General features: G+C 37.6%; 1 protein-coding gene across 4 annotated transcripts in view; it reads right to left on the bottom strand.

Moving 5' to 3' along the window:
* The window catches only part of RAB3IP (RAB3A interacting protein), a 32,629-nt gene extending 17,578 nt beyond the window's left edge, over nt 1–15,051 (bottom strand). Inside the window, exons 1-4 of one of the 4 annotated variants that reach the window (XM_021544257.2) lie at nt 15,048–15,051; nt 14,823–14,863; nt 6,620–6,892; nt 6,159–6,420 (exon numbers count right to left, since the gene is read on the bottom strand). In XM_021544257.2, coding sequence (XP_021399932.2) covers nt 6,159–6,420; nt 6,620–6,867 — 510 coding nt within the window. In that variant the 5' untranslated portion in view covers nt 6,868–6,892; nt 14,823–14,863; nt 15,048–15,051. Of the gene's footprint in view, nt 1–6,153; nt 6,421–6,619; nt 6,893–14,822; nt 14,930–15,047 lie in introns of those variants that run through there. The other 3 variants (XM_021544258.2, XM_021544259.2, XM_021544260.2) reach the window with 3 other exon arrangements.
* Nucleotides 15,052–24,250: the final 9,199 nt, after the last annotated feature.

Here is a 24,250-nt window from a genome sequence, read left to right as displayed (position 1 = left end):
AATCTTAAAACATATTTTACTATATAGACTGTATCCCAAATATCTCCTCATGATGTTTCTAAAATTATCCTTTAATTATATCCTTGCCCTTGTTTATGCAGATCTATAAATAAAATTAAAGCTACTTAATGAAATTTAAAATGTTAGTGTCCACCCCACTACAATTTAAGTGAATGTCTAACCATAACCATTTTTACAGTAAGATTTTAACACAGATTTGGCAGTATAATGGTTACATATGCCCAATCTCATCGGTACTGAGGATATAGTGGGGTACTTTGCAGAGAAGTATAAAAAGGCTAACAAGAAATTTGAAAGTTTTCTCCCTTTCAGTATCCATTAAACCCTGGAATCGCTTGCAGAAAGAGAAGGATGTAGAGCTAAAGTAAATGAAAGAAAAGTAGCCAATTCTGACCTTTCAAACTCTCTTTGGCCCTAGCTCCCTTCTCATCCCCATCCATCTCCTCTTTCTCCACTTCTCCCTGTCAAGAAAGGTATTACACTGCCATCGTTCCTGAAATGCAAGACCAAAGACTGTCACTAGTAGGTTAAAGATTTCAAATACAATCTAGCAGTGATTTGCTTTGAAAACCTCCTCAAGCCAGTAAAAAATAGTTGCCTTCAGAAAACTGTGGGAGGCCAGTCACAAGAGAGTCATAAAAAAAGGCCCAAATGGCAGCTTCTCTTGTGTTTTTGGAAGGTGGTTAGTATTTCCTCCAAAGTCTTCATGACTGAAGTAATGTTGCATACAACTACATGGGAAACTATATCTTGCCTTGTAGCATGCTGGTAATTAGGTCTTGGTCTCAATTTTGGCAGCAAAATTGGCAATAGATTTTTATGTAAGGTGAAGGGTCCTGTTTGACTTCACGTCCTAGACTGGACAAGAGTTTACGGACTCTTCTAGAATCATTTACTATCAGAGGCACTACTCTAGCCTTCTTTTATTTGGTTTTAACTTTGAACATTTTGATTGATTTTTAGTCTAGTTTGTTTGTCATTTGGATTTTTTTTTGCTTCAATATGCAACTATTTTGTGAGGTACCACTTAAATTATGGGGATTTTTCCAAACATGGTATTTCTCAAATTCTACTCAAATCTTACTTGTTAACTACTACTCCACACATAGTGACCTATCTCTTTCTCCAAAAAAACCCTGCAAAGGCAGAAGGAAAATAGCTACAGATGAGGCATGAGAAAAAGAAATGAATACAAAAAGCTAAACACACACACAAAAAAAAAAAAAAAAAAAAAAAAAAAAAAAGAGGTTAATAAAAGGATGGGGGGGAAATTCAATTATTTTGTATTGGTTTAAAGTATTTCTGATATAAAGTATGGTTCTTAATCAGGAAGTGGAATATTCTGATGCAAAATGCTTAAAGCTCAAAAAAGATTTTAAGCTTTTCCTATAAATGCAGAGGAAACATCAACATTTCCTTTGGTTTACTTCCCTGATTTATAAGGATACTGCTATGTATGTCTTTAAAGCAGGTTGTATCAATATTCAGGTCAAGAGCTGTCAAACTAGCAATGCAAGTAAAACAACCCCAGGTTTACCTACCACTACTGATACACTACTTACTTTCAACAATTACATTTTGCCTGCAACTGGAAAGATTAGGAGAGATTAGATTAAAATTTAGGCAGATGAGTAGAGTTTCTTAACAAAGAGACAACAGCAGGCAGTCTACTACACATGGCTGTTTAGCTGGATTTGTCAAACACCAGGCAAGTTTCCATGACATGGTTCGGGAGAAGCATAATGTAAGACATTTTTTTTGTCAAGCAAAGTTAAGCTCAGTTTTTTTAGGCAGGGCAGAAATAAAGAGCGCCCAAAGCAAAAAGCTTAGCAGTTATCAGAAACATTACTACTGCCTGTGACTTAAAGGCATTACTAGAGACTTCCTAGCCATAGACAATAAAGAAGCAGAAAAGACAACTCTGTGTGCTAGACTAACCATTAATGCTGCAGTCCTTTACACATTACTGTTCTGAAAAGGTAACTACATGAAGATGAGGAACTATTTTAAAGCACACTAAGAACACACATAAGGCAAGAAAAAAAATTACCTTTCATGGAAAAAAAAATCTTACAGTTAAAAAAAAAGCCTGTATCAAAGGGTCATATTGTTGTTTAGTTTTCTTTGACCTTCTCAGACTTAGGGTGGGTATTCAAAAAGAACTGTGAGATAAGAATTGCAAATCACTGTTTCAAAACCATTCACTCTACATGCTAGGAAGAAAATTATCCTACATCTAACTAAGCAATTTAACCAAGTCAGAACTAGACATATAATACCAAGGTAAAAACATTTTCTACAGATATCACCTAATTTCTGAACTGTGGGATACTGCTGAATTCTGAAGTTGTCAAGGAAGTACTTATATTAAATGCACTCCTATTTGACTCGTCTTCACTCAGCACACAAGTTTAAAAAGCTACATAAAAATCAGTCCTTTGCAACCAGATTCACAAGGGAGTGATATGATGTGACAGAAGATCCAGAATCTCCCTTCAAACTTAGCATAATTTCACAAACTATCGAATTATCTTATGGTGTGGGTGAAGATGTTTCTATTTTGCTTTCATGTAGTTTTCTTTCTGCTTGCCTGAGAAAATTTCTCTGCTTACAATGCACTGCAATGGCATAAAAAGTGAAGGAACTTTCATCAAAGGCAGCCTCAGAGAATCAATACATCTTCAACCATTCCAAGCCTGTGACCTTACAATTCAACTGCAATTTTATTTTATTAAAGATTGAAAGCATACATTTCAGTACACTTCTAATGCATCCTCATTTTTATGGTTAACTTATACAAAATATAAGAAAATAGAAAATAGAAAATTTTAAATGCTGAATAGTACTGTACAGTACCACTGGAATTCCTGCGTAGTTATTGTGAACTTGTTTAATGATTAATCCATGCAGAGTTTTAAAACATTATGCAGATCTGAAGTCATGAGATCAAATTGTAACACTCTGTTTCTGAGATGAAAAATGTAAACAGAAATTAAAGCCTTTAAAAGAAAATTCTAAATCTGAGAATCCGGCTCTCAAGCTATGTTGAAATTGATAGTGCATTCTATACTATCACCTCTGTCACAAGAATTACTGTATCATGGGAAAACCAGTCAATTTTACTCTACTAGGAAAATTTAATTTATTCACATTTTATCACTAAAAGTCAAACATGGTTTTACCTGCTACTAATTGTACAGATCTTACTCTAAAAGATCATGGGAATCATGGAAACCAAACTTGTTACCATCATCACTGGCAGACTGCTCCTTCCTCATCAAAGAGGGCTAAAATTTCAGTTTGTTTGACCAGGAAATAGGTTTGGGTCGAATCACACAAAAATTCAAGAAAAACATGACTACAAAATGCTAAAGATCAGAAACTACAGATAAGCTATCCAAAACACATGCAGTATGCTGGTTAATTCAGATGAAAAGCAAAAAGTATTTCCTCCCAAGGACTCCACTAAATTTGTATATCAAGAAATACCATGTATTATAATACCATCACTATTCTCTGGGAAGCTATCTACATGTGGCTGACCTGTGACCAACAGACCACAGTGACAGAGCTCGGTGCAAACATGGCAGAGAAAATACAAATGCATAGAGACGTGAGGACATGGGGTCCTAGGCACTACAGTCACAAAGTCTTTTAACACCTTCTCAATTTCCCTGATGCTGCTTTAGAAGATTAGTGAAACAGGAAGGGTTCAGATGATCTAAAGCAAACATTACTCATCTCCACCTTTATAGTATACCTGGAAATTATGAGTTCAGTGAAAAAATAAGCAAAAAAATTATCTGAATTGTCTCAAAGATTGAAAAATAACTGTCATTTTAATTAAGGGAGCATTTTAAGGCAAATGTAAAATTTTAAATGGCCCATTAGTACAGAATTCAGCACTGCTGCTAGCCTCTGACCCAACCTTCCTCCCAATCTTATGACATGATCTTATGCTGCAACTGATATAGATTGAAGTAGAAAGTGTATTTTTCTCTCATCAAGATACAAACTTTTGAAATACTTTCTTTTTTTTTTACACTCAAGCAGGAAAAAAAATACTTATTCGATTACTGAATAATGTATTCAGGAACCATATTGAAATGTCTAACAACTAGATGGCATACATACATTATCTAATAAAAAAAAAACTCACAGCACCTTAAGAAAAAAGTTGTACTCTAAGTAAAGTAGAAAAAAAAATCAGTGAATCCCTAAACTAAAGTTTCATTTTCCTTTCTAGTTCCCTTTCTGATCACAACTGCAACAATTTCAAAACAATCTTTAATGTATACTATGATAGCACACAGTTTGAGCAGGAAATTTGGAACAAATGAAAAATGCAAAATAGCAAATTTGCATTTACTTTGTTCACTCTCTGTAGCCTGTAAAGCTTCAAGTGCAAATTGTAATTCTCATTTTTCTCACTAGTAAACAGCAGAGAATTACAGAGAATTTAAAGCCATTACACAAAAGACAACCACCTATTCATTACATCTCTAGAGGATTTGAACTGAGTCCTCATCAACAGAAGCGAGTGTGCTTGGAAACAGAAGTTTCAAGACTGCATGACATGAATATCACAGAGAGAATAGAGCACTATGTGAACAACCATGAGTTTTGGAGGAAAGATACCAGAGATGAGTTAGGAATAGGAAAAAGTAGTCCTCATGCAGGAAGAGAAAGAAAGTGAGTATAATGGAAGGAATAGGGTTTATGGTTGTACTGTTTGTACAGATCCCTGCCGTGACTAAGCAATTCTGAAACAGTGCAAGTTTAGAAAGACAAGCAAAGCAAGTAACCTCTCCAGTATAACACTGGTAAGAATCACATGAAGAGTTGAGAATTAGCAAGAACTCTGACATTAACAGTCTCAAGTGAGTGCTGAATTGCTTCTGTTAAGACCACACAAAGAGCTTGAAAACACATAACATGCAGTTAAGTATGTCCTAGCAGCCTTCATGCCACTTCTTTAAGAACAGTCTTAACAAATTTTAGAGTGAAATAGGAAACATTTCCATCTTTAAGAGTCAAAGTGGTATACATTGGAATAAGATTTTTGTATCATTCCAAGCACATCCAAGTTGTGGTTTTCAAGTACATGAGCTGTAATTTCATATACTGTAAAGAAGAGCTTTTCTAAACTTTGGATGTTAATTTGTTCTTATTTTCTGGGGTTCCAAGTTTAACTGCTAGGATTATATATTCACATGCAAGGTCCTCAAGTTTAGCTCAGGTTAATGTTTTCTTTCAGTGGTCAAAAGCTAAGCAAACACACATTAGCAAAGAAAGCCACTACTCAGCAATACAACAGAAAAAGTAATGTCTGAATCCATAGGTAAGGTTCACTATGACAGTAATGATGACTGCATCCAACAAGATAAGGTAACAAACAGAGGGTAGCAAGTTCAAACACAAGATGAGCTTAAACCTAAACAAGAATGGAATCACTAGAGAGGAAAGGGCACAGATACAAATAGCACAAAATCTACTCAAAAACTTAAGCACAAAGAAATGTTAAAATGACAAATAATGGCTTTGCATTTATATAGCACCATCCATCCAAACAAGACAAAGCGCTTTACAAATATTAATGAATTGAGACACAGTGTCTTCAAAGGTATCCATATTCAATTTGAAGTGTAGTGTAACAGTACTCTAAAGAACATCAGAGGCAGCATTCCCCTATGAAACACTTCTGTTTCTAAAGCATTTATAAATTCTACACATGCTACACTTTTAAACTCTAGAGGAAAGAAAACTCAAAAGGTATATAATCAGTGTCCATAAATACTTATTCAGTGACAACAGAATGACAGAAAATTACTCCTATTCTCAAATGTCAGAATGAAGGAAAGCCTACATTTCAAAAAGACAGTGTATATAACCAGATATTGCAGCAAAAGCTTCCACGGTTAAGTAGCAGCAACAGCACCAGAAAAAAAACATTATCAAAGAATAATTCTAAGACATCAGCACTGCACTTGGAAAATTTTACATCAAATAATTACATCATAATAAATCTATAAGAAATTAGCAGACTTCAAGTGCACCTTCTGGCCTATCTATCATTCTGCAATATTAAAAACACTTTGAAGAGAAAAAGAGGGAGGAAACAAGACAACGAACCTTACCCTCTGAGCTTTTGCAAGTTCTTCTTTCAATCGCTCATAGCCCTTTTCTCTTACTTCCAGTACAGATGGGCTCCATAAGTGAGATAAACTGTCTGTACTCAACCCAAAAATATCTTCATTTCCTTCAGCAACATCTGCTACTGTAGTAACCTGCAAAAGCTCTCTCTCTACGTTATTGCTCTCCTTCCTGGCATTACTGTGATTGAACGACCCACTCTGGGGTCCAGAGGTAGAACAAAGTACTGCGTCGGTAACATTGATGCTGGAAAGAAAGCAATATAAATTTCATTTATATAATACATTAAGAGTAATTATTTTAGAAATGGCAGTAATGATGTTGAATATATAGTTATGGACACAATTTAACATTGCAACATTGTAAATAATATTAAAATTGTATCTTTAATGAAGCAAATAGTTTATATGCAACAAACATCAATAAAAAGACACTTGGCATTTACCTGACACCTGATATTTCTCCACAATTCAGTTGTCTGGGAGATGAATAAACAGGTTGTGTAGGAAGGTCAGAAACATTTAATGCATTTGGTTGGATTGGTGTGGACACAACAGAAGGATGTGGTCGGTAGATTACACTGGGTGAGGTAGTTTGTTCCTGAGTCCCTGGCTCGTTTACTCCAAGAAGATCTGGTGTAGTAGGCGAAGCGAGGTTCACTTCATGAAAGCCTTCCAAGGGGTCACTGGCCATAATAAAAGCCTCATTATATGAATCCCTAAAGGAAATAGTCACATTATCAGAAAGTAAACAGGAAATACTTAAATATACCTGACAGCTATTTGAATTTAAAAACCACTCAAATATGTTCAGAATACTTTGTGATAGAATAGAGACTGCCTACTCCAGCAAAAGTACAAACTTAACCACCAAAAAAATTGTTTTTCCCACCCATTGTACTCTGAGTCCAGAAGATCTAACAGCAGACTCTGCATCTAAATGGGATGATTAAATCAAGAACATACTCTATATCATAAAACAATGTCATTCTTAATATAATCTAGAGCTGTTTCATATAAAAACAAATATATTTCATTCGTGAAAGAGAAGTAGAGCTGGGAATAGTGAAGAAAAAAAAATTCTAAACCTAAAACTTTCATTTTTCATCTCAATGAAGCAAATAATCAAGGACAGAAATCAGTGAACCTTTAAATAAATTACAGTCCACAGTGGGTTTGGCTCAATTACTCATCTGATCTTTTAACAGTTAACTGAAATGACAGACTTTGCCAATAAGATTTCTCATGAAGTATGATGGTGTGTATTTAATACATCACATGATTAGTGAACATGACAATTGTGAACAAGTATACCAAAAATATATTACAGGCTAAAAGTACTATGAATTGGCAATTTCACTGACGATTTTTCAATTTATTTTTTAATTACATATGCTTTTCATAAAATCAACAGAAAACATGTACAACACATGATTTTTACAAGTCCTACTTTCCAGCAATTTCTCAGAGATGACAAAAATCTTTGCATAATTCAGAACTGTATTTTGGAAGGAGTATGAAGAAATTTGTGAAAGAATTACTTAGCACTGATTATTCACTGCAATAAAAACCCCACCTTTTCCATGTTATATAAATACAGAAGAGAGAAAGTGCTCAAAAAGATACCTAATCTGAAAAAAAAATCTAAACAAAATAATACATTGTATTTTAGGGAGAAAGTTGCTTGGATCCTACACTTGAAAACACAAGGCAGGGAGAAAATCTAGAAAGATGATGGTCATAACCATGAAGAGAGGATGCTGTCAACTTACACATACATACATCCACTTCATTAGCTACTTCACAAAACACACAGGAAGACATCAAGAACAGAATCCCAAAATTCCATATGCAGTAATGTTTTAGTTAAATTAAGACTTTCTGGTCACCTTAAACTCAAAGAACACTATTCAAAACTGTTCTGCATCTCAAGGTTTGTGGTGTGTACACACCAGTGTAAAACAGGAGCTTTGACACATCAACAGGTACATATGGGAGAAATTCAACCATTCAGACAGCAAGAATATGTTAATTGCTGAAAAAAAAAAAGGAAAGGGAAAAAAAAATTCACCTCCCTCTAAGAAACTTAAGGGATGAAAAGGACCTTACATGAACAAGAAGGAATGTTTTTGTTTTGGGTTCCTTTTCTGCAGAAAATTTTATGCACAATTTTGTTTTATTTTGAACTATGAAGAGCAATTGCACAAATATAATTAATGCAGAAAAACACTGCCACAGCTTTGGGCTTTGAAGCTTTCCTATAACAGACATGAAAAGCTTATTGTTGAGTTTAAGTAACTTTGGCAAATATTGCTGTTTGTTTTCCCTATAGTTCTTAACTATTAGAAGTCATATAATTACATGCTCTACATGATGATAAAGCCTGTGAAGTAGACAAATTAAAATTAAGGAACTGATCCAGCTACAGGACTTTCTTTAAAATTTAATTTCAAGAATGTTTTCAGCTCTACAATGTAATTATTACACAACTGTTTTATATTTAATAAGCTAAAATACTGCCATCTATATAGTTCATCACACCAGTGGAAAAATATCCATGTCACAGATCTCCAAGTCAGGGCCACATCTACACAGTTTCCCTTTCTTTGTTCCCACCACTCTCCTCCTTTTTGACCACCAAGCCAGCCATATCCAGCACCACTATACTGACAACAGTACTAACTTGCCACTTAAAATTCCCAATTCTTTGGATTCCAGTCTTCACAACTAACAAAAGACACAGGCTCCGAACATGGATGCAGAAGGGCTGCCTGGATGCCTTGCCTTTTCTACAGCACCTAGGAAAGTGCACTCAAATCCACACAACAGAAGCAGAAATTGAGACCCACCTGAGACCAGAACAGGAACACACTTCTGCCACACACTCCCTGCTGTTGACTAATTTCTATTTAAACTTTGAAAGATGCTAGTCATTGCTAGTCACTCTTAAAACTCACAGTCTACCTTGATATTCAGTAGAGATATCATGGAATTTTGCAACACCAGTACCACTGCCTGAGCTTTGCTATGCAAGGCTTTTTTCAAAAAACTGTTTGGTTTTTTTTAAATACTACTTAGCCTTTTCCAAGAATTAAAAAAAAAAGGTTTAAGAAAAGCTTATCTGTCGTTTTTTTCATTTATTTTACTATTTCTGTAGAAATCTTAGGGCTGTCTGTTTGGAGCAAATACTTTAAGTAAACAGAATAAGCAACAGGTTAAAAGATGCACAATTCCATATATCTGTGATAACAGACTCTACATTCTGAAGCCCAGAAGGCCATGATGGCTCACACAGAAAAAAAAAAAAAAAAAAAAAAGCCCAAACCAAAAAGATAAAGATATTTACAAGACTATCACTCTGCTTATACATTAAATATTGACCTCAGCCTAAACAGTAAATAAATCTATGCATAATTTCTCAACTATCCAAAAACAAGGTATTTTTTTTTGATACAAGAAGTAAAAAAGTTTGTAAAGTTATACAAGTTATTCCTGGAAGAGCTGAAAATAAAGTCCCTCAGCTATATTTTTCCCATAGCCTGTCAAATGGGCACCCATAAGCAAACCATCTGTGTAAAACACTTTTTATTCTCAACCTTTTTCTTTCCTAAGATTACTCCTCACTAGGCAGTGAGCAGGCAGAAGCTGGGTACACCACCCAGACAAGACAAAAGAGCCCATATGAAGTATCTCCGTTACAAGGCTCACCAACACTGTTATGTAGTCACATTACACATTAATGAAACCAAACATATACCCAAAAAGCCAGGTGGTTGTAAAAGTAAAAGCTCTCCCTTGGGAAAGAACTCTTCAAAGCAGTGGTAACCAAAAGGAGAAGGATTAAAAATGCACATTAAATTTCAGTGCCATTAAAGATTAGAGGCTTCCTTAAGGCTTGCAGGAAGGATTCCTATTATTGACTAAGGCAGCAGTGAACAGCCTTGCTGTGAAGGAACATGAAGCAAATGGTAAGCTGAGAGCTTCACTAGGAGTCAAGCTGACTGTGTGCAAAAAACCCACACACTGTTGACACAGCACTCTTTAGTAGTAGTTCTGCAAATGTGAACAAAAGCTGATATTCTGACATTTCAGGGCAGCACAGATGTTAAATAAAATAATTAATTTTCTTAGTATTTCTTCTACCACATTTATATAAGGTGAAGGCTTGGAATCACATTAGTGCCTACTAACCATGATTATTTTTTTCATAGTTGATGCTATGCAATTAGTATCACATAAAAAATGTAAAGTACTGTAATAAATCAGGATGAAACAACAAAATAATTCATTTCCTTATGCTGTTATCTGGAAATAATGCAAATTTGGAGGGAGCTTACAAAATGCCAATTTTTATTACCTCTTTGCTGCCACACTTGCATTGATGACTAATCACAACTTCATGAGGAAACTATGCTCAAATCTATTATTTTGTCTAATAGTAAACTAAAATGTACTACAAAGAAACCAGTTTAGCAACAGTTGATTTAACACTTCCTAAAACTTCTAACAGAAATTGAGAACCACAAACATTTTTAACAGCAGTCAAATCAAAATGCTTAACCTAATTTTTCTGTTATAACTCTAAGAGGGGTTTAACTACTTGTCTGAATCAAAGCATTCAATAACTAAATACTAAAAAGCTCCCCGAAAGGCAGCAATTGATTAAGGTTTGTTTCCTTTTGAAAAAATAATGTTGAAAACCACCTACAAACTCTGGAGTTTGTCTTTCACAGATTGCTTTTGAATACCAGACACTTCAAAGATAACAATTCTGAACAACCTCCTGACTGCTATAGTCCATTTAAAAGCAAAGCCAACACCAAACATTTCACATATCAGTAATCTCATTTTTAGCTTTAATATTAAAAGAGAACAATCATAACAAAATGGCTACCTGCTCGAGTAGGAAGGAAAAAAAAACCCTTAAGGAAGAAAGTTAACACCTCTAAACATTTTCACCAAGAGCAAATTCTAGTTAGTACTTATCAAAAGAATGTGCCCATTAGCCACTGTGGTTTAACCTCCACACTGCAGGCCTTTAATATGTAACTGAGTCCCAAAGACTTCATTTATCAGACTCCAACATCTGCTTCAGCCGGTTTGGGAGGGGTCTGGAAAGCAGATTTTTCCTCAAAACGACTGCCGTTAGCCCACCACTGGGCCTGCAATCTTCTCAATCGGCTAAGGAAAAAAAAAAATTGAAATATGTGGCATTCTAGAGGCTGGAATGTAATATGTTTTAAACTCTACAGAACTCAGTAGGGAATTAAGAATAGTGGACTAATGAATACCTTTTAAAGAAGCAGTTCAGTTAAGTACTGCTACTTCAAACCTATCAGATGCAAATAGGTGGTTTAAAATTTAAATTGTTGTAAGGCACATATGGGCAATAATTTCAAGTTCAAAACGAATTAAATTACATCTCTCCAGTATAAGATATTCAAAGGACAAAGTGTGGTAGATTTTCTTCCTAAACTGTTTTATATTTAATCTTAGCCAGAGATTTCAAGCAAATTTAAATACCATTATCAAAGCCAGTTGATTGCATGAACACAATTCAAAGATTTGGCACAGGAATTCCTTTAAGGTTTGCAAAAAATAATTCCCAGTCCTGGCAAAATCTTGCAATTGTCAATTGTGATAGAAATTTCTGCTCCAGGAACCCAAAACAAACTTTTAAACAAACTTTTTTTTTTTTTTTTTTTTTTAAACCAGTAAGATATGAGAGGAAAGAAAGCACTGGACTACTCCAGTCTTAACATATTCTACTTTTATTTTCAAGTGACCTCACACCATATATTTACCAACAAATGATAAATTAGGTAAAACAGTAAGGTATAAGTTCGGCAAGTTTACAGAATTTAACAGCTAGCAGAAACACTCTTGGTTTAACGTGAGAATATTTTTCTACGGCATTCCCTCTACTGTTGTCATATAATACTATGATGTGAATCTGTTTTTACTCTCACTTTACGCATTGAAAACACTATTCTGCACTGTTTTAAAAGAAACATAGTCTACTTTGGATTTTATGAAGTTACAAGGATTTTTGTTTTGATGAAGTGATGACAAAAAAATCTTTTTAAACTTTATTTTAGATATATCTTCAACTAGAAAAATATAGGTACAGACAGCAAGTGTCTCTTACAGAAACAAGCAGCACACAAGATTCAATGACCTATATTTATGAAGTGTTTGTGAAACTTATATATAAAAATGGTTTAGGGTTTGGTAGATAGTACACCTCTTACTACAGTGAAAAGTCAGTGCTTTGCAAAGGCAAAGAATACCACAAACTTTCATTGTAAACAAACATTCAAAGAATGCTGTTCTGTTCACAAAGACTCTCAAACCAAGTTAATTAAAATGAAAATACGATTCTCTTTGCAGTTCCTGGTCCTTTTAAAGCAAAGCATTGTTCTGCCTTATCTTGGAAACAATTTTACTAGCCCATCTCAGGTTTAAACCTGATCACAATGACTGTAGTGTCGTTCTTGCCAAGACTTGGACCTAAAGACCCTCTTGCTTTCACTTAACACTGAAAATATTCAGTAAGTAAACTTAAACTTCAGTAAAATTACCATTAATTTCCTGACACTGTAACTGCAAATGCATTTAAAAAAGTATTTTCTTAATTTATTAAAAAATGGTTACCGTATTAGTGCTAATGAAGTCTCTAATACAAGTCTTGACAAGTTACATTAAGACAATATTTTACGTGCCTTATTAAAAAGGGTCTTAAAAATAAAAATCCAAAGTACACATCTCTTTTCTGAAAAAATCCATAAACCTAAGTGGAACAGTGAGTGACCATCTCATTTGGTATTTTACATGAATTTTTAAACCAAATCAATAAAAGCTATGAAGAAAGCTGCAGTCTATAATCAAAATGCTTCTTGTGACTGTTCTGTTGTCCTACGGAAAAAAAATTCCCCTTTTAAATATAGCATAACAAGATGGATATTCCAGTCGCAGCTGTGAGGTGCACTCCCATTTGTTATTTATTAAAAGCATAATGAGAACAGTAAATTATTTATCCTTCTTTGCTCACTAGGTAACATTAACCAAGCACAACGGATGAATGACTGCCAAGAGACAAATACAGAAGGCCAAACTTTAACCCTTCCAAAAACTCATTAAGATTCTATAATAGAAACATCAATAAAAATATTAAAAAAACAAGATTTCAGGCTTTTCCCTACAGTGAGAAATACAAATATTTGAACAGATGGTAGCTGCCAATACATACATCTAGTGTGAATAACCTTACATCTGCTTCAAAAGAGAAGCTGATAGTTTCAGTTACAGCAAGTCTATACATGATTAATTATTTTATCTATTTAGATAACTGTTTCGAGACTTCCTACGAACATACTTAAAAAGGAATGCAGCAAATAAAGCAAGCAACATAAAACTTAGTATACAATCTGCAAACAAAATAGACAACATTTTCAAACTTATAAAAACACTGTAGCTTTTTGTCAGCAAGACAAACACTGAGGGTATCATTAAGGCTTTAGTCACTATGTTCTCCTACTTCTAAAGCCCTGCGACCCTCGGGGAATTAATAAAGCATTAGCAGTCGGGCACCACAAATTTCTGCATAGCTCATCGCTTGTATCAACTTGTACCAAAATTTACTTTCTGAGCCTTACTGTCCAACATAACTACATTAGAAAATAAAGCTAAGTCAAATATGCTACTTAACTACTTCAACTTATTGGCGACTAAGTATGGCCCTCAATATTGTTCGACAGACCACAAAGCAACCACAAAAGCTAGAGGCCAGCGCAGTCCCACAGCGCAGAACGCCACTGCTGTCCCTACCCACGCTGCTCTGGGACCCCTCGAGGGAGGCGAAATCTGCGAGCTCCACCAGGGGCCCTGCCCGGCCTCCCCCCGCCGCTTTCGGCGCTCTCCCGATCCGCACCTGCCGCCCCGCCGGCCGAGAGCTCCGTGAGCGGAGGCGAAGCGTGCGGCACTTGCTCAGCTTCTCGCATCCCTCCTCTCCTCGTCTCGGCCGCCGCCGCCGAGCCGCCCCTCCCCTCTGGCCCCGCACAGGCACTACCTGGGGAGCCGCTCCGACCCGCCGGCCCGGGGACGCCGCGGCTCTCCGTCCGCCGCCGCGGCTCTCCGTCCGCCGCCGCGGCTCTCCGTCCGCCGCCGCGGCTCTCCGTCCGCCGCCGCGGCTCTCCGTCCGCCGCCGCGGCTCTCCGTCCGCCGCCGCGGCTCTCCGTCCGCCGCCGCTGCCACCCCGGGGCAGGTACTTCCCGGGCCGATCCCCACTGCTGCGCAGTTCTGCCTTCGGCCGCGGCTGGACTCGCGGACGAGCGCATCTCTGCCGCCGACTGCCCCTTCTGTGCCCACGCAAGCCCCGACGGACCCGGGGCCCCCCTCCCGCCGCAGACGGGCACAGCGGCGTGGCCCGGGCCGTCCCCTGTCCCCGCGTTCTTCCAGGCAAGTCCCACAGCCAGCCCGCGCCCGCTCACGGCGCCCCGGCTAGGGGCAGCGCTCCCCGGCGGCGCCTGCTCCGCCCGCCTGGGCGCAGGCAGCCGGAGACGCGCCGGGGGGCAGGTGCAGCAGCACTAGCGGGGAGCCACCCCACGCTGCCATGGCGGGGCCGGGGCCGCGCAGCCCCGCCGCACGTACCTGCCGAGCCTCGAGAGAGGAGCGGCCGCCGCCGCCGCCGCGTCCCCTCAGCCGACCTGCGGGGCCGGGCCGCGCATGCGCGGCGCAGCGCAGCGCCCGCAGCGGGGCGGGGGCAGGGGGCAGGTGCGCGCGGCCCCGCTGCCGCCCCCTAGCGGCGGGGCGGGGTGACTCCGTGAGGGGAGCGGGGCGGGGGCGGGAGGAGGAGCGGCCGCGCCCGCGGGTCTGCGCGTCCCCTGGGCCAGAGTTAAATCCCGGCAGCGCTGCCGAACTCTGAGCGCTCTGTGCCGTGAAAAACACGAGGAAGTTAATAGTTCTGTGTTTAGTTGTATGCAGTAACAAAGGCGCAAGATTGTGCAATTAAAAAGGAGAAAATTAAAAATATGCCAAGTGGTTATCCACCAATTTTCATTCATGGGGCATGCACTGCTCCAAATCAGCTTCCAAGCCTCCCTAATGTATTTATAATTTCATAATTAAAGGTTGAACTGTGCACACAAAATTTCTGAAATGAGGCCACATACAGAGCTATAAAAGGCCTCACTTGCTATGGATAGGTGTTTTTCCAGCTCCAGTAGTTTGATTAAGAGCAATTACTATCGTGTCTCATCTAGGCTTGCCCTAAGTTGTCCCCATTGCCACCCTGACACAAGCATGGTACTTAGTGCACTTGAAGTCCTGGTCTGTACTGTTCTGCATGTCCTATGTCTTAAAGGTGATAGGCAAAATGTTATAAAGCTGCTATAAATAAGACTCCATTTCACCACTGGTCTGATTACAGTGCCAAAAAATATGCTTCAAATGACAGCAGTATTAGCTGGACCATGTACTTTCCTTGCTGTTAGTGCAGCTGAACAGAATTATGTGCTGCATGGTGAAGAACTTGAGCAAAAACTAAGATAACCAAGACCTTGTCCCATTCATCAGTTAAGGAATCTAGGCTGAATTCCAGTCAATAATTGAAACTTTAATTATCTTGACAGCTTTCCACTGAATGTGAAAGAATCCTGTTTGGCCAGTCCTGCAGGACATAGCCACAGACAAATAATAGTCTCTGTGGCACATTCCCCATGGCATCTACCAAGCAAAAAGGTCATTGAGAGCAAAAGAATATGACAAAGATGACGTCAAAAGGCAACTATATCAATGCCATTCCTCATAAAGTAAATACAGTACCTTTAAATACTAATATCTTCTAAATTACTTTCCCATATGTAGATCTACATTGACTACAATGGGGCTCAGGCAGAAAAATGGCTACAGAAAATCTTCATCTATAACTTTTCTGGAAGTAATCTGAATACCAAGAAACCAAAGTGCAAGAAGGGAATGTTCAAACAGCAGTATAATTTGAAGTTTGTTGTAAAAAAACTAAAAGAGCAGAGATGTAGAAGGACCTTGAACTTCAAATTATTTAATTTGCTAATATTGACATGAAATAGAATCCAGACAGTGCTATAAGAATACAGGTTTGACAAATTAGAAGATGCATCAGAAATTTATTAAAAACATGATTGCAAAATAAATGACAAGTGGAATCAGAAGTTAAAAACAACCTATTAAGACATAGTTAACCAACAAGAGTCTATAATTAGGATCTGTAATCCTATAGTTCTTAATCCTGTACAATGACTGTGCTTGGCATGACAATCTGCTGTTTTAACCAGATTAGACATCTTGCATTTCAAGAAATAAAAACAATACAGTCCCAAAGACATTTGACTGCTAAAATTAAGCACCAACTGATTTATTTTGTCAAAGTACTCCTGTATTTTGCTGTGTGTAATAATCTGAAGAGTCAGGCAGCAACAAATCACAGAAAACATAATTTACATGGTTAGATTAAAAGCTAAAATAAATAAATAAATAGAATTAAATCCAGAGTCTTAAATAAGAGGAGTCTTTTGCATGGGGCTGGGGGAAAAGAAAAAGATATAAGAGTATTTTTATCCACCCCTTTGCTCCTCCCTGAGCTGCACATCAGTGTCAGGGCAGAGCTACTCCTCCAGGCATTATGGACTGAGAGCCATGGTCACCAATGAAGGCACAGCCAAGAGCAGAGCAAGGGGGCAATAGCAACAAGATTTGCCATACACCAGTGACCATCACTCAAGTGAGATGTCAAATCAAGTCCAGGATCCATTCAGGAGGCAGTACTGGAGACATGCATGACCTGTGTGCAGACCTACACCTGTAATGTAGGTCTGAGGCTCATCCAAGGAAGAATCATCCAAGACAGACTCACACAAGACAGAGTATGGTTTGTCTGTTTGTTTTGAGCTCCATAGTGTGGTTAAATGCCCCAGCGCAGTCCCATTCTCCAGCTGAACACTGAATAGGTATCTTGGCACAGACTTGGCTGAAGCAATCTATATAGTGAAAACTGAGTCTTGACTTGTGTAGCTTTTCTCCAAGTCATACTGATGGAAGGTGTGATAAAAATCACTGCAAACACTTCCTGCACTGCACAGAGTTCCCTTGAACTGCAGCTCTGTCTGTCAATGTTTTCTGTCACATGTGAAAAATCTCTCTGAGTCTGTATCTTCAAATGTGCTTGTTTCCTTTCCTAATAGTTACAGTCCACTTGACCTAAGAAACCTATTTCAGGTTTCTAGGAGAAAACAGAAGAGACAAAACTGTTTTGCAGAAGGTAGTCCCAGTCCATGGCAGAGCTCTTTGTTGAAGGCAAGGATTGCTGCAGGACTTTAGAAAATACAAGTGTGTAGTTTTGCTCTGATCTGAATTTCTCATCTCTATACAAAGCACAAATGCCAGCTAATGTAATTTTCCCCCCTATAGGTTGGGAGGAATAAAAGAAAGAGATGGTTGTTCTCTTTGTAGAAAAATCTTAAGTTGTTTAGTAGGGGATGATATCCCAGCAATGTCATGGATAAATAAAGCAAATAAAATTTGAAATCTCACTTTCTACTCATTTTCTCACTTTCTGTTTGCCTTTCTTCTGCCTTACTTATCTTACTTTTTTTTTTTAATATTGAATGAACTGTACTTATTACCTCTCTTCTTGTCAAGATGTTACAAAACAATAAACTCAGGAGAGCCAAAGAATAAATCTATTGATAGTAGTCACACATGCATTGAATCCTCATAGTACAGTGAAAAAAAACCCCGAAGAATGATTCACTATATACAAAGAAAGGTACAGAGACTGTCTTTAGCAATTTTCCCCCCCACTTTTCTACTAGCTCAGGTAAACCAGTGCTAGCAGCACTGGGAACTATAAATCCCCACTCAGGCATATTTCTTCAGTGTTAAGCTAAGCATTTGGAAAGCAAATCCAATTGGTATTTTGGTATAAATGAGCTTCCAGCTTATTGGAGCCCTAAAACTTATCTCTGTGCTGCCCTGCCTGTCCAACTAATAGAATGTTAAAACTGGTGAGGTCTGTGTTATCTTTTAAATCTATACACTAAAACAAGGCCCAGAATAACAGAAAATAAGCAGGAGTGATATTAACTGCTCCTGAAGCTCTTTCTCAAAACTTCCAATGGTGAAAGACAGAACAGCCTCCCTAAGCAGTGCATTCCAGTGCTGAACTAACCTTGGAGTTACAAATATCTTCCAAAGTCTAACCTCATCTCCTGTGCTGCAGTGTAGAAGAGGTAATGAGCTTATCTCAGTGAATACAGGAAGTAGCAATCTTCAGGGCATTTGATAGCATCATCTACACCCTCAATTTTATCAAAGAATAAATAATTATTTTAATATTTCCTCTAAGGTGATGTTTTTTAGACCTCAAATTGTTTTTTCTTGTACTTGCTGCGTTTCTTCCTGTGGGTCTTTGTCAGTACAGTGCACAATTCCAAGAACAGCAGTCTAGCTGATGTCTGACCAGCACAGGCTTTAAGATATCACACATTTGCTTATGCATCCCACAAACAATCCTTTGCTTATTCTCTTTTGGCAGCAGAACGCTGCTAGCCAGTCCTTCTTCAGCTTGTGTATGACCTTACTTGTGAATTTTCTTCTATGTCCATGGATTGTTTCTGAATTCTAACCTTGTTCTGAAAAATGTTTGACCCTTCACATCTAGCAGATTTGATGTGTGCTGTCTATTCCATCAGCCAAGTCCTTAATTAAAATACTGCATGTTATCAGATCCAGAATGATCCTCTGAGCTGAGATGTTCCTCTTAAAAAATTTACTTTCTAAAAACATGGTTTGAGCGGGGTTTTCACACCCATCTTGTATTGTTTTTACAGTAGTTTATGCTGAACAGCATGCCCCTCCCTTTCTTATGAGGTGTCACAGGAGGGAATTTCAAAAACCTTAGCAAACTCTATCTGTATCACATATATTGATTCTTTCCTATTTGTCTTCAAATGATGTGTTCAAATCATGCAACAAATATGTTGCAGCATCAAAACCTCAAACTGCTTTATAGTCTTCACCTCTGTTACCAATGTTACCAACTCTGTTGTCTGTGCACTAAATTAATGTCAGAAACAAGAGCTTAAAATGATGTCTAAAAAGGAAATACTCATTAAAGCCATGTACTCATTAACTGAAAGTCAAGGTTTGAATATTAAAAAATATAAACTTGGTAAATTATTTTATACACAGCATATATCTATACACAACTGGCAGAACTCACTGACACAGTATCAAAACAATGGCACATTCTTTACTGATGAAAAAAAAAAACCAAAACAACACTGTTAAGGGAGTACACAGAACACAGGCTAACCAAGGAATGTACAAATTAATAAAAATATACATTCTTCATATCTGTTAAAATAACAAGGATTAAAAAGAAATTTCCCCTTCAAGCACATTAGATTACAATTATCCACTTTGACCATAAGACTGATTCTGCAAACAAGCTGCCCAACTAGACAGATTCTGCTGTTGAATATGAAATAATAATGCCGCTACATTTTTTTGAAGGTGCCTATAAATGTAGCAATACTAAATAGAAGAAACATAACATCTGAAATGGGCTTACCAACTTATGTAAGGACTGACATGTGGCTTTGTTTATCTTTAGAAGCAAGCCAGGGACAGATCCAGAGTGATTAAAAATAGTACAACATGTTCATCCCTAGTTGGAAGACAGCAGAGACACCAAACCTCAACTCAGAAATCAGAAAATAAAAATACAAAATACATTTTCACATGAAAGTTACTTTTCCAAAAACCCAAACAAACTCTGTAGCCCCAACAAACCTGTTGTTAAAACTGAAGAATTCTTTTACTTGATGAGACCAAAAATAGTTCCACCAGTACTGAAAATAAAACCAGTGAAAGGTACCAGGGGAGAATTCAGGAATCCTGTGTTTTATTGACAAGCCTGCTTGGTACCTTCCCTGTGCCTTAATTTTTTAATCTCTAAATGAAATTCATTAAACTTCTTCCTCCTTCCCCATAACACATACTCACATTATAATGTTTAAATAATATTTCAATGGTCTTAAATCTTTCAGACAGAAGTTGCTATGAAAACGGAATAATGGCTTTAATGGGCTGTTTTTTCTTTGTCTCAATAACACAGAGATTTAAAATCAGATTTCAGTCAAGCCTGCCACTTTTGGCTGAGCTCTGCTCTATGAGGTGAAGCTGATCTTATGGAGAAGTTTCTACAGGTACCAGTGATTTCCCTGTGTGATAGAAGTACCATTATATTCACCTTTTGTTGAGAGTTAACTAGTTGGTACAGGCATCACTCCACTGGGCATAGGAATGTGTCCCAGTTTAGAGTTGCCTTTTCTTCTCTTTGTCTTCTGTCTTCTCGACCTCAGCACACTCATGATGCCAGGACTCTGCAAGTTCAGTGCAGCAGAGAAGCATTTCTGAAAAGTAATCTGAATTCTTTATTCAGTAGATGTTAAAAAATGCTTAAGTAGTATTGAAACCAGAGCAGTTTCAGTTGCACAAAAGAAAGGGATTACTGTTACACTTCCCAAAGTGACCTTAAAAGTGCTAGGCCTCCCAGGAATCTAGTCCCTAGTATCATATACATCTCTGTTACCTTGATTGGAAATGTTCTCTCACACTCACCATGGTAGGAAACTTTTTCTGCCACCTCATTAAAATAGTCAAAGCATGGATTTACCCAGAGGAGAGTGAAGGATAAATTCCCCAGCTAGCACCATTCAATGCCTGTGCATGTTCTGGTCCAGGCACTGGCTCAGCAGCAGCACAGCAGCAGAGGGTTTGTTTCATCTGCTCTTGGCAAACTGATTGAACCCCATGTCTGGGGGAACAATGAGGCTTTAGGTGCCGTTCAGGCATTTTTTCTAAGTGAAAAGTTGCAGAGAGCAGAGAATGAGAGGATTTGTTGAAAATCAGGTGGAAATAATCAGACTTGTCCACAGAAAAAGGTTAGTTGTTTGTCTCTCTTGGTTCACTGAACATGCTATTCTTTTTCCTGCATGTTACTTGGTCTTTTTACACTCTTTCTGGTTTTTCCCCTCTTAAGCAATATCTAAAAAGTGACCAAATTAAGTTCTGAGGGAAATGTGTAGCATTCAACTATGTGGGAGATGAAAGTCAGAGTTCACTTTAATACAGGACTGGCAGGACCACCTGGCTGATGGAGTAAAGTCCTCAGTTTTATCCTTTTCATATCCTTTTCTGCTGCTTTAAACACCAGAATGTATTATTAGGGTTCTTTGAAATAAAACTAGTTAAATAAGATAAAACTCATGTGAGTTGTTCCCTTTACAAAAAGAAATTAATGATGGTTAGCCATCTCAATGTAATCCTTTTTTATCATAAATACCAATCATCCTATTCTCACAAATACAGCAACAACAATTCCAAATTCTTTCCAGACAATAAGCAACACAAAATAATTCACCTTTTCTAGACACATTTCCCTGAAAATGCTTTTCTGTTCTTAGTTGCTTTCTTGTTCTTGGAATCTCGTCTGTCTTATCTTTGTCTCTCATACAGGCAGATATACTCCAACAAATCTCTGCCCAAGAGACAGCTCAAGAAAACCTCCATCCTTACAAGTCCCATTTGCGTTTGCCGGTACCATGACTCTAAATTTTGGGTTAAGGTCCCCTTTAACTCGAATAGAGGAAATGAAGGGTGTACTTTCTCCAATCAGTTTCCACACAGTTTAATCACACCTCTAGCAGTGTTTTATAGGGTGAATTGCTACACAGTTTTGTATCACTCATCACTGCATGGTGTTATTATCTTAAACAGTACACTGATCTGGATTATCATTCTTGTAGGTGGATTTTCATAAACACAAACCAAAATATAATCCTATGAAGAATTTCTCCAAATATGCAAAGCAACCGTTGTAAAATGGGAGAAACAGAATGGCTCAGTTGTAGTGTTATGTGTATTGTCCATTTTTACATACTATTCTTATTATTGTTGTTGTTGTTATTATTATATTTCCATGCAGGGCACATGGGTCATCATTTGCTATTCTGAGATGTAACATCCCTCACTGAAAACCTAGGCCATTAAGCTATAAAGAGCATGAGTTTATGCGGATTCCAGTGATACATCAAAAATCTTGACTAAGAGCACAAAAATGCCTGTTGTGCAAACAACAATGCATTATTAACTCTAATATGAATATATTAGGTGAATATTTATGGGGCAAAATAAACATTTAAATGGGAGAAAATATTTGTCTTTCTCTAATTTAACTCCCTGAGAAATGTAAGAAATATAAGTATATATTATGAAGCACAGACTATCAACTATCAGTACTCTTCAATGTCCAGAACAATAAAAACCTCTCCTTCTGTGATTGCCTTAAACTGTGCTAGCATGTATTAAAGAACCTATCCAGATTGTTTCAGATGAACATGATATGGAGCACTTTGGAGACATAAGTTGTGAGAAAGCTCTCCCAGTCAATCCAGGCACTGGCTTTTGAATCCAGCTCCTGGACACGTTATTCCTGGATGCATTGTTGATCTCATCTTCTGTCTGATAAGTCCCATGGTGACATTGTGTGTCTGTGCCTTTTGCCAATAAAAGGATTGTTGAGGCTGATAAGAGTCACAGTAATAATATTTCTAATAGCAAACTCAGCACTGCTGCATAACAAATGATATTTATTTAATTACAAGGAAGTTGCAAAGCACAGTATTTTTGATTGCAGTTTTACAGTACTCAGAGAACTAATCTATCAGGACAGCAGGCTTTATCCTGCAGACAAATTCATTTGTAATCCTCTCAAGTATTCTACCATGTGACTTCAGGAGATAAAAGAGCCTCCTTTAAAGTATATTTCCATAACCCACATTGAGTGATGCTAAGTACAGTGGTATCTCTCCCACTAGATTAACTTTTAATTATTGCAATTTCTCTCATGAAAGAGACTGTAAGATACCAGAGCAAGTCTCTACAGAGTCATTCTATGGGCAGAGGACATTTTACATTAATTTACTTATTTATTTAAGACTGAATTCCAGCAGCAAGTGACAGTAAGTAAAAAAGTATAGCAAAACTCAATATATTCTCATTTGAGAAAATCTGACAGCGGGTTCTTTAATACTGCTCTTTTCCCAACACTTAAATTACTCACTTCCTTTTAATAAGAAAATTCTTTCATGTTGTTCAGACCACATTTTAGCCTATTTTTTATGGCATTTCTTTGGATATTGGCATTATGCAATGTCGTTACAGATACTGAAGTGCTTGCTTAAAGCTTCACTAGCACATGATACATATTAATGTCTCTTCCAGAAATCTTCCAGTATAAATGGGCTCAAAAATCAAGAGGAAAGAGAAGTCAAAAGCATAAATATATTAAATAACTTTATTTTATAGATTTCTCTCTGTTGCACTCAGCTGTCTTGTTAAACATCCATGGATGATACTATCTAGATGATACCTGTCTAGTTACACAGTGCTAAAATGCTTTTGTCTCTTTTATGTGTTCAAAGTACATCAAGAGAAAATTAATGCAAAATACACCATTATCAGTGATCATTAGTAGAACTGCATATAGAAAGGAACTTCTGAAAACTATTTTTGTAGATGAAACTACATTTCCCTAGAGAGAAACAGAGAAAGAGATGTAAAAACATTGCCTATCTTTGGAAATATCCGACAAGGAGTGTCAATCCCAATGGAGCTACACAGATGGGAAACCTGTATTTATTTCTGCCTCTGAAAACATAGGAGCTCTAAATCTCATGTTTTCTCCAAAACAGCTCAGAGCCAGTAGAGCAATCTCAGGCACTCCAATCTGCAGGAATACTGAAGAGCTGCCAGGAAAACCACCTGATACCCACTGACACGTAGAGGTGCTATTATTTACTGCTCAGTAAGACCGGCAAACTATTATGCTCAGCAAAGAAAAATATTTTAGTTCTAAGTAATTATTTTCCCCGTGACCTTAAAATATCCCTGTTGTTAAGAATTTTCCTTGCACAGGGCGGTCTCTGTAATAGGATCAGGCAGTATGTTTCTTCATGCCAAGTCACTGAATGCTA

Source organism: Lonchura striata, chromosome 5 (assembly GCF_046129695.1).
Source record: "Lonchura striata isolate bLonStr1 chromosome 5, bLonStr1.mat, whole genome shotgun sequence".
In the NCBI taxonomy this organism is placed as follows: Eukaryota; Metazoa; Chordata; class Aves; order Passeriformes; family Estrildidae; genus Lonchura; species Lonchura striata.
Note: the sequence above shows the minus strand (reverse complement) of the source record. Positions and strands in the feature narration are given on the sequence as shown.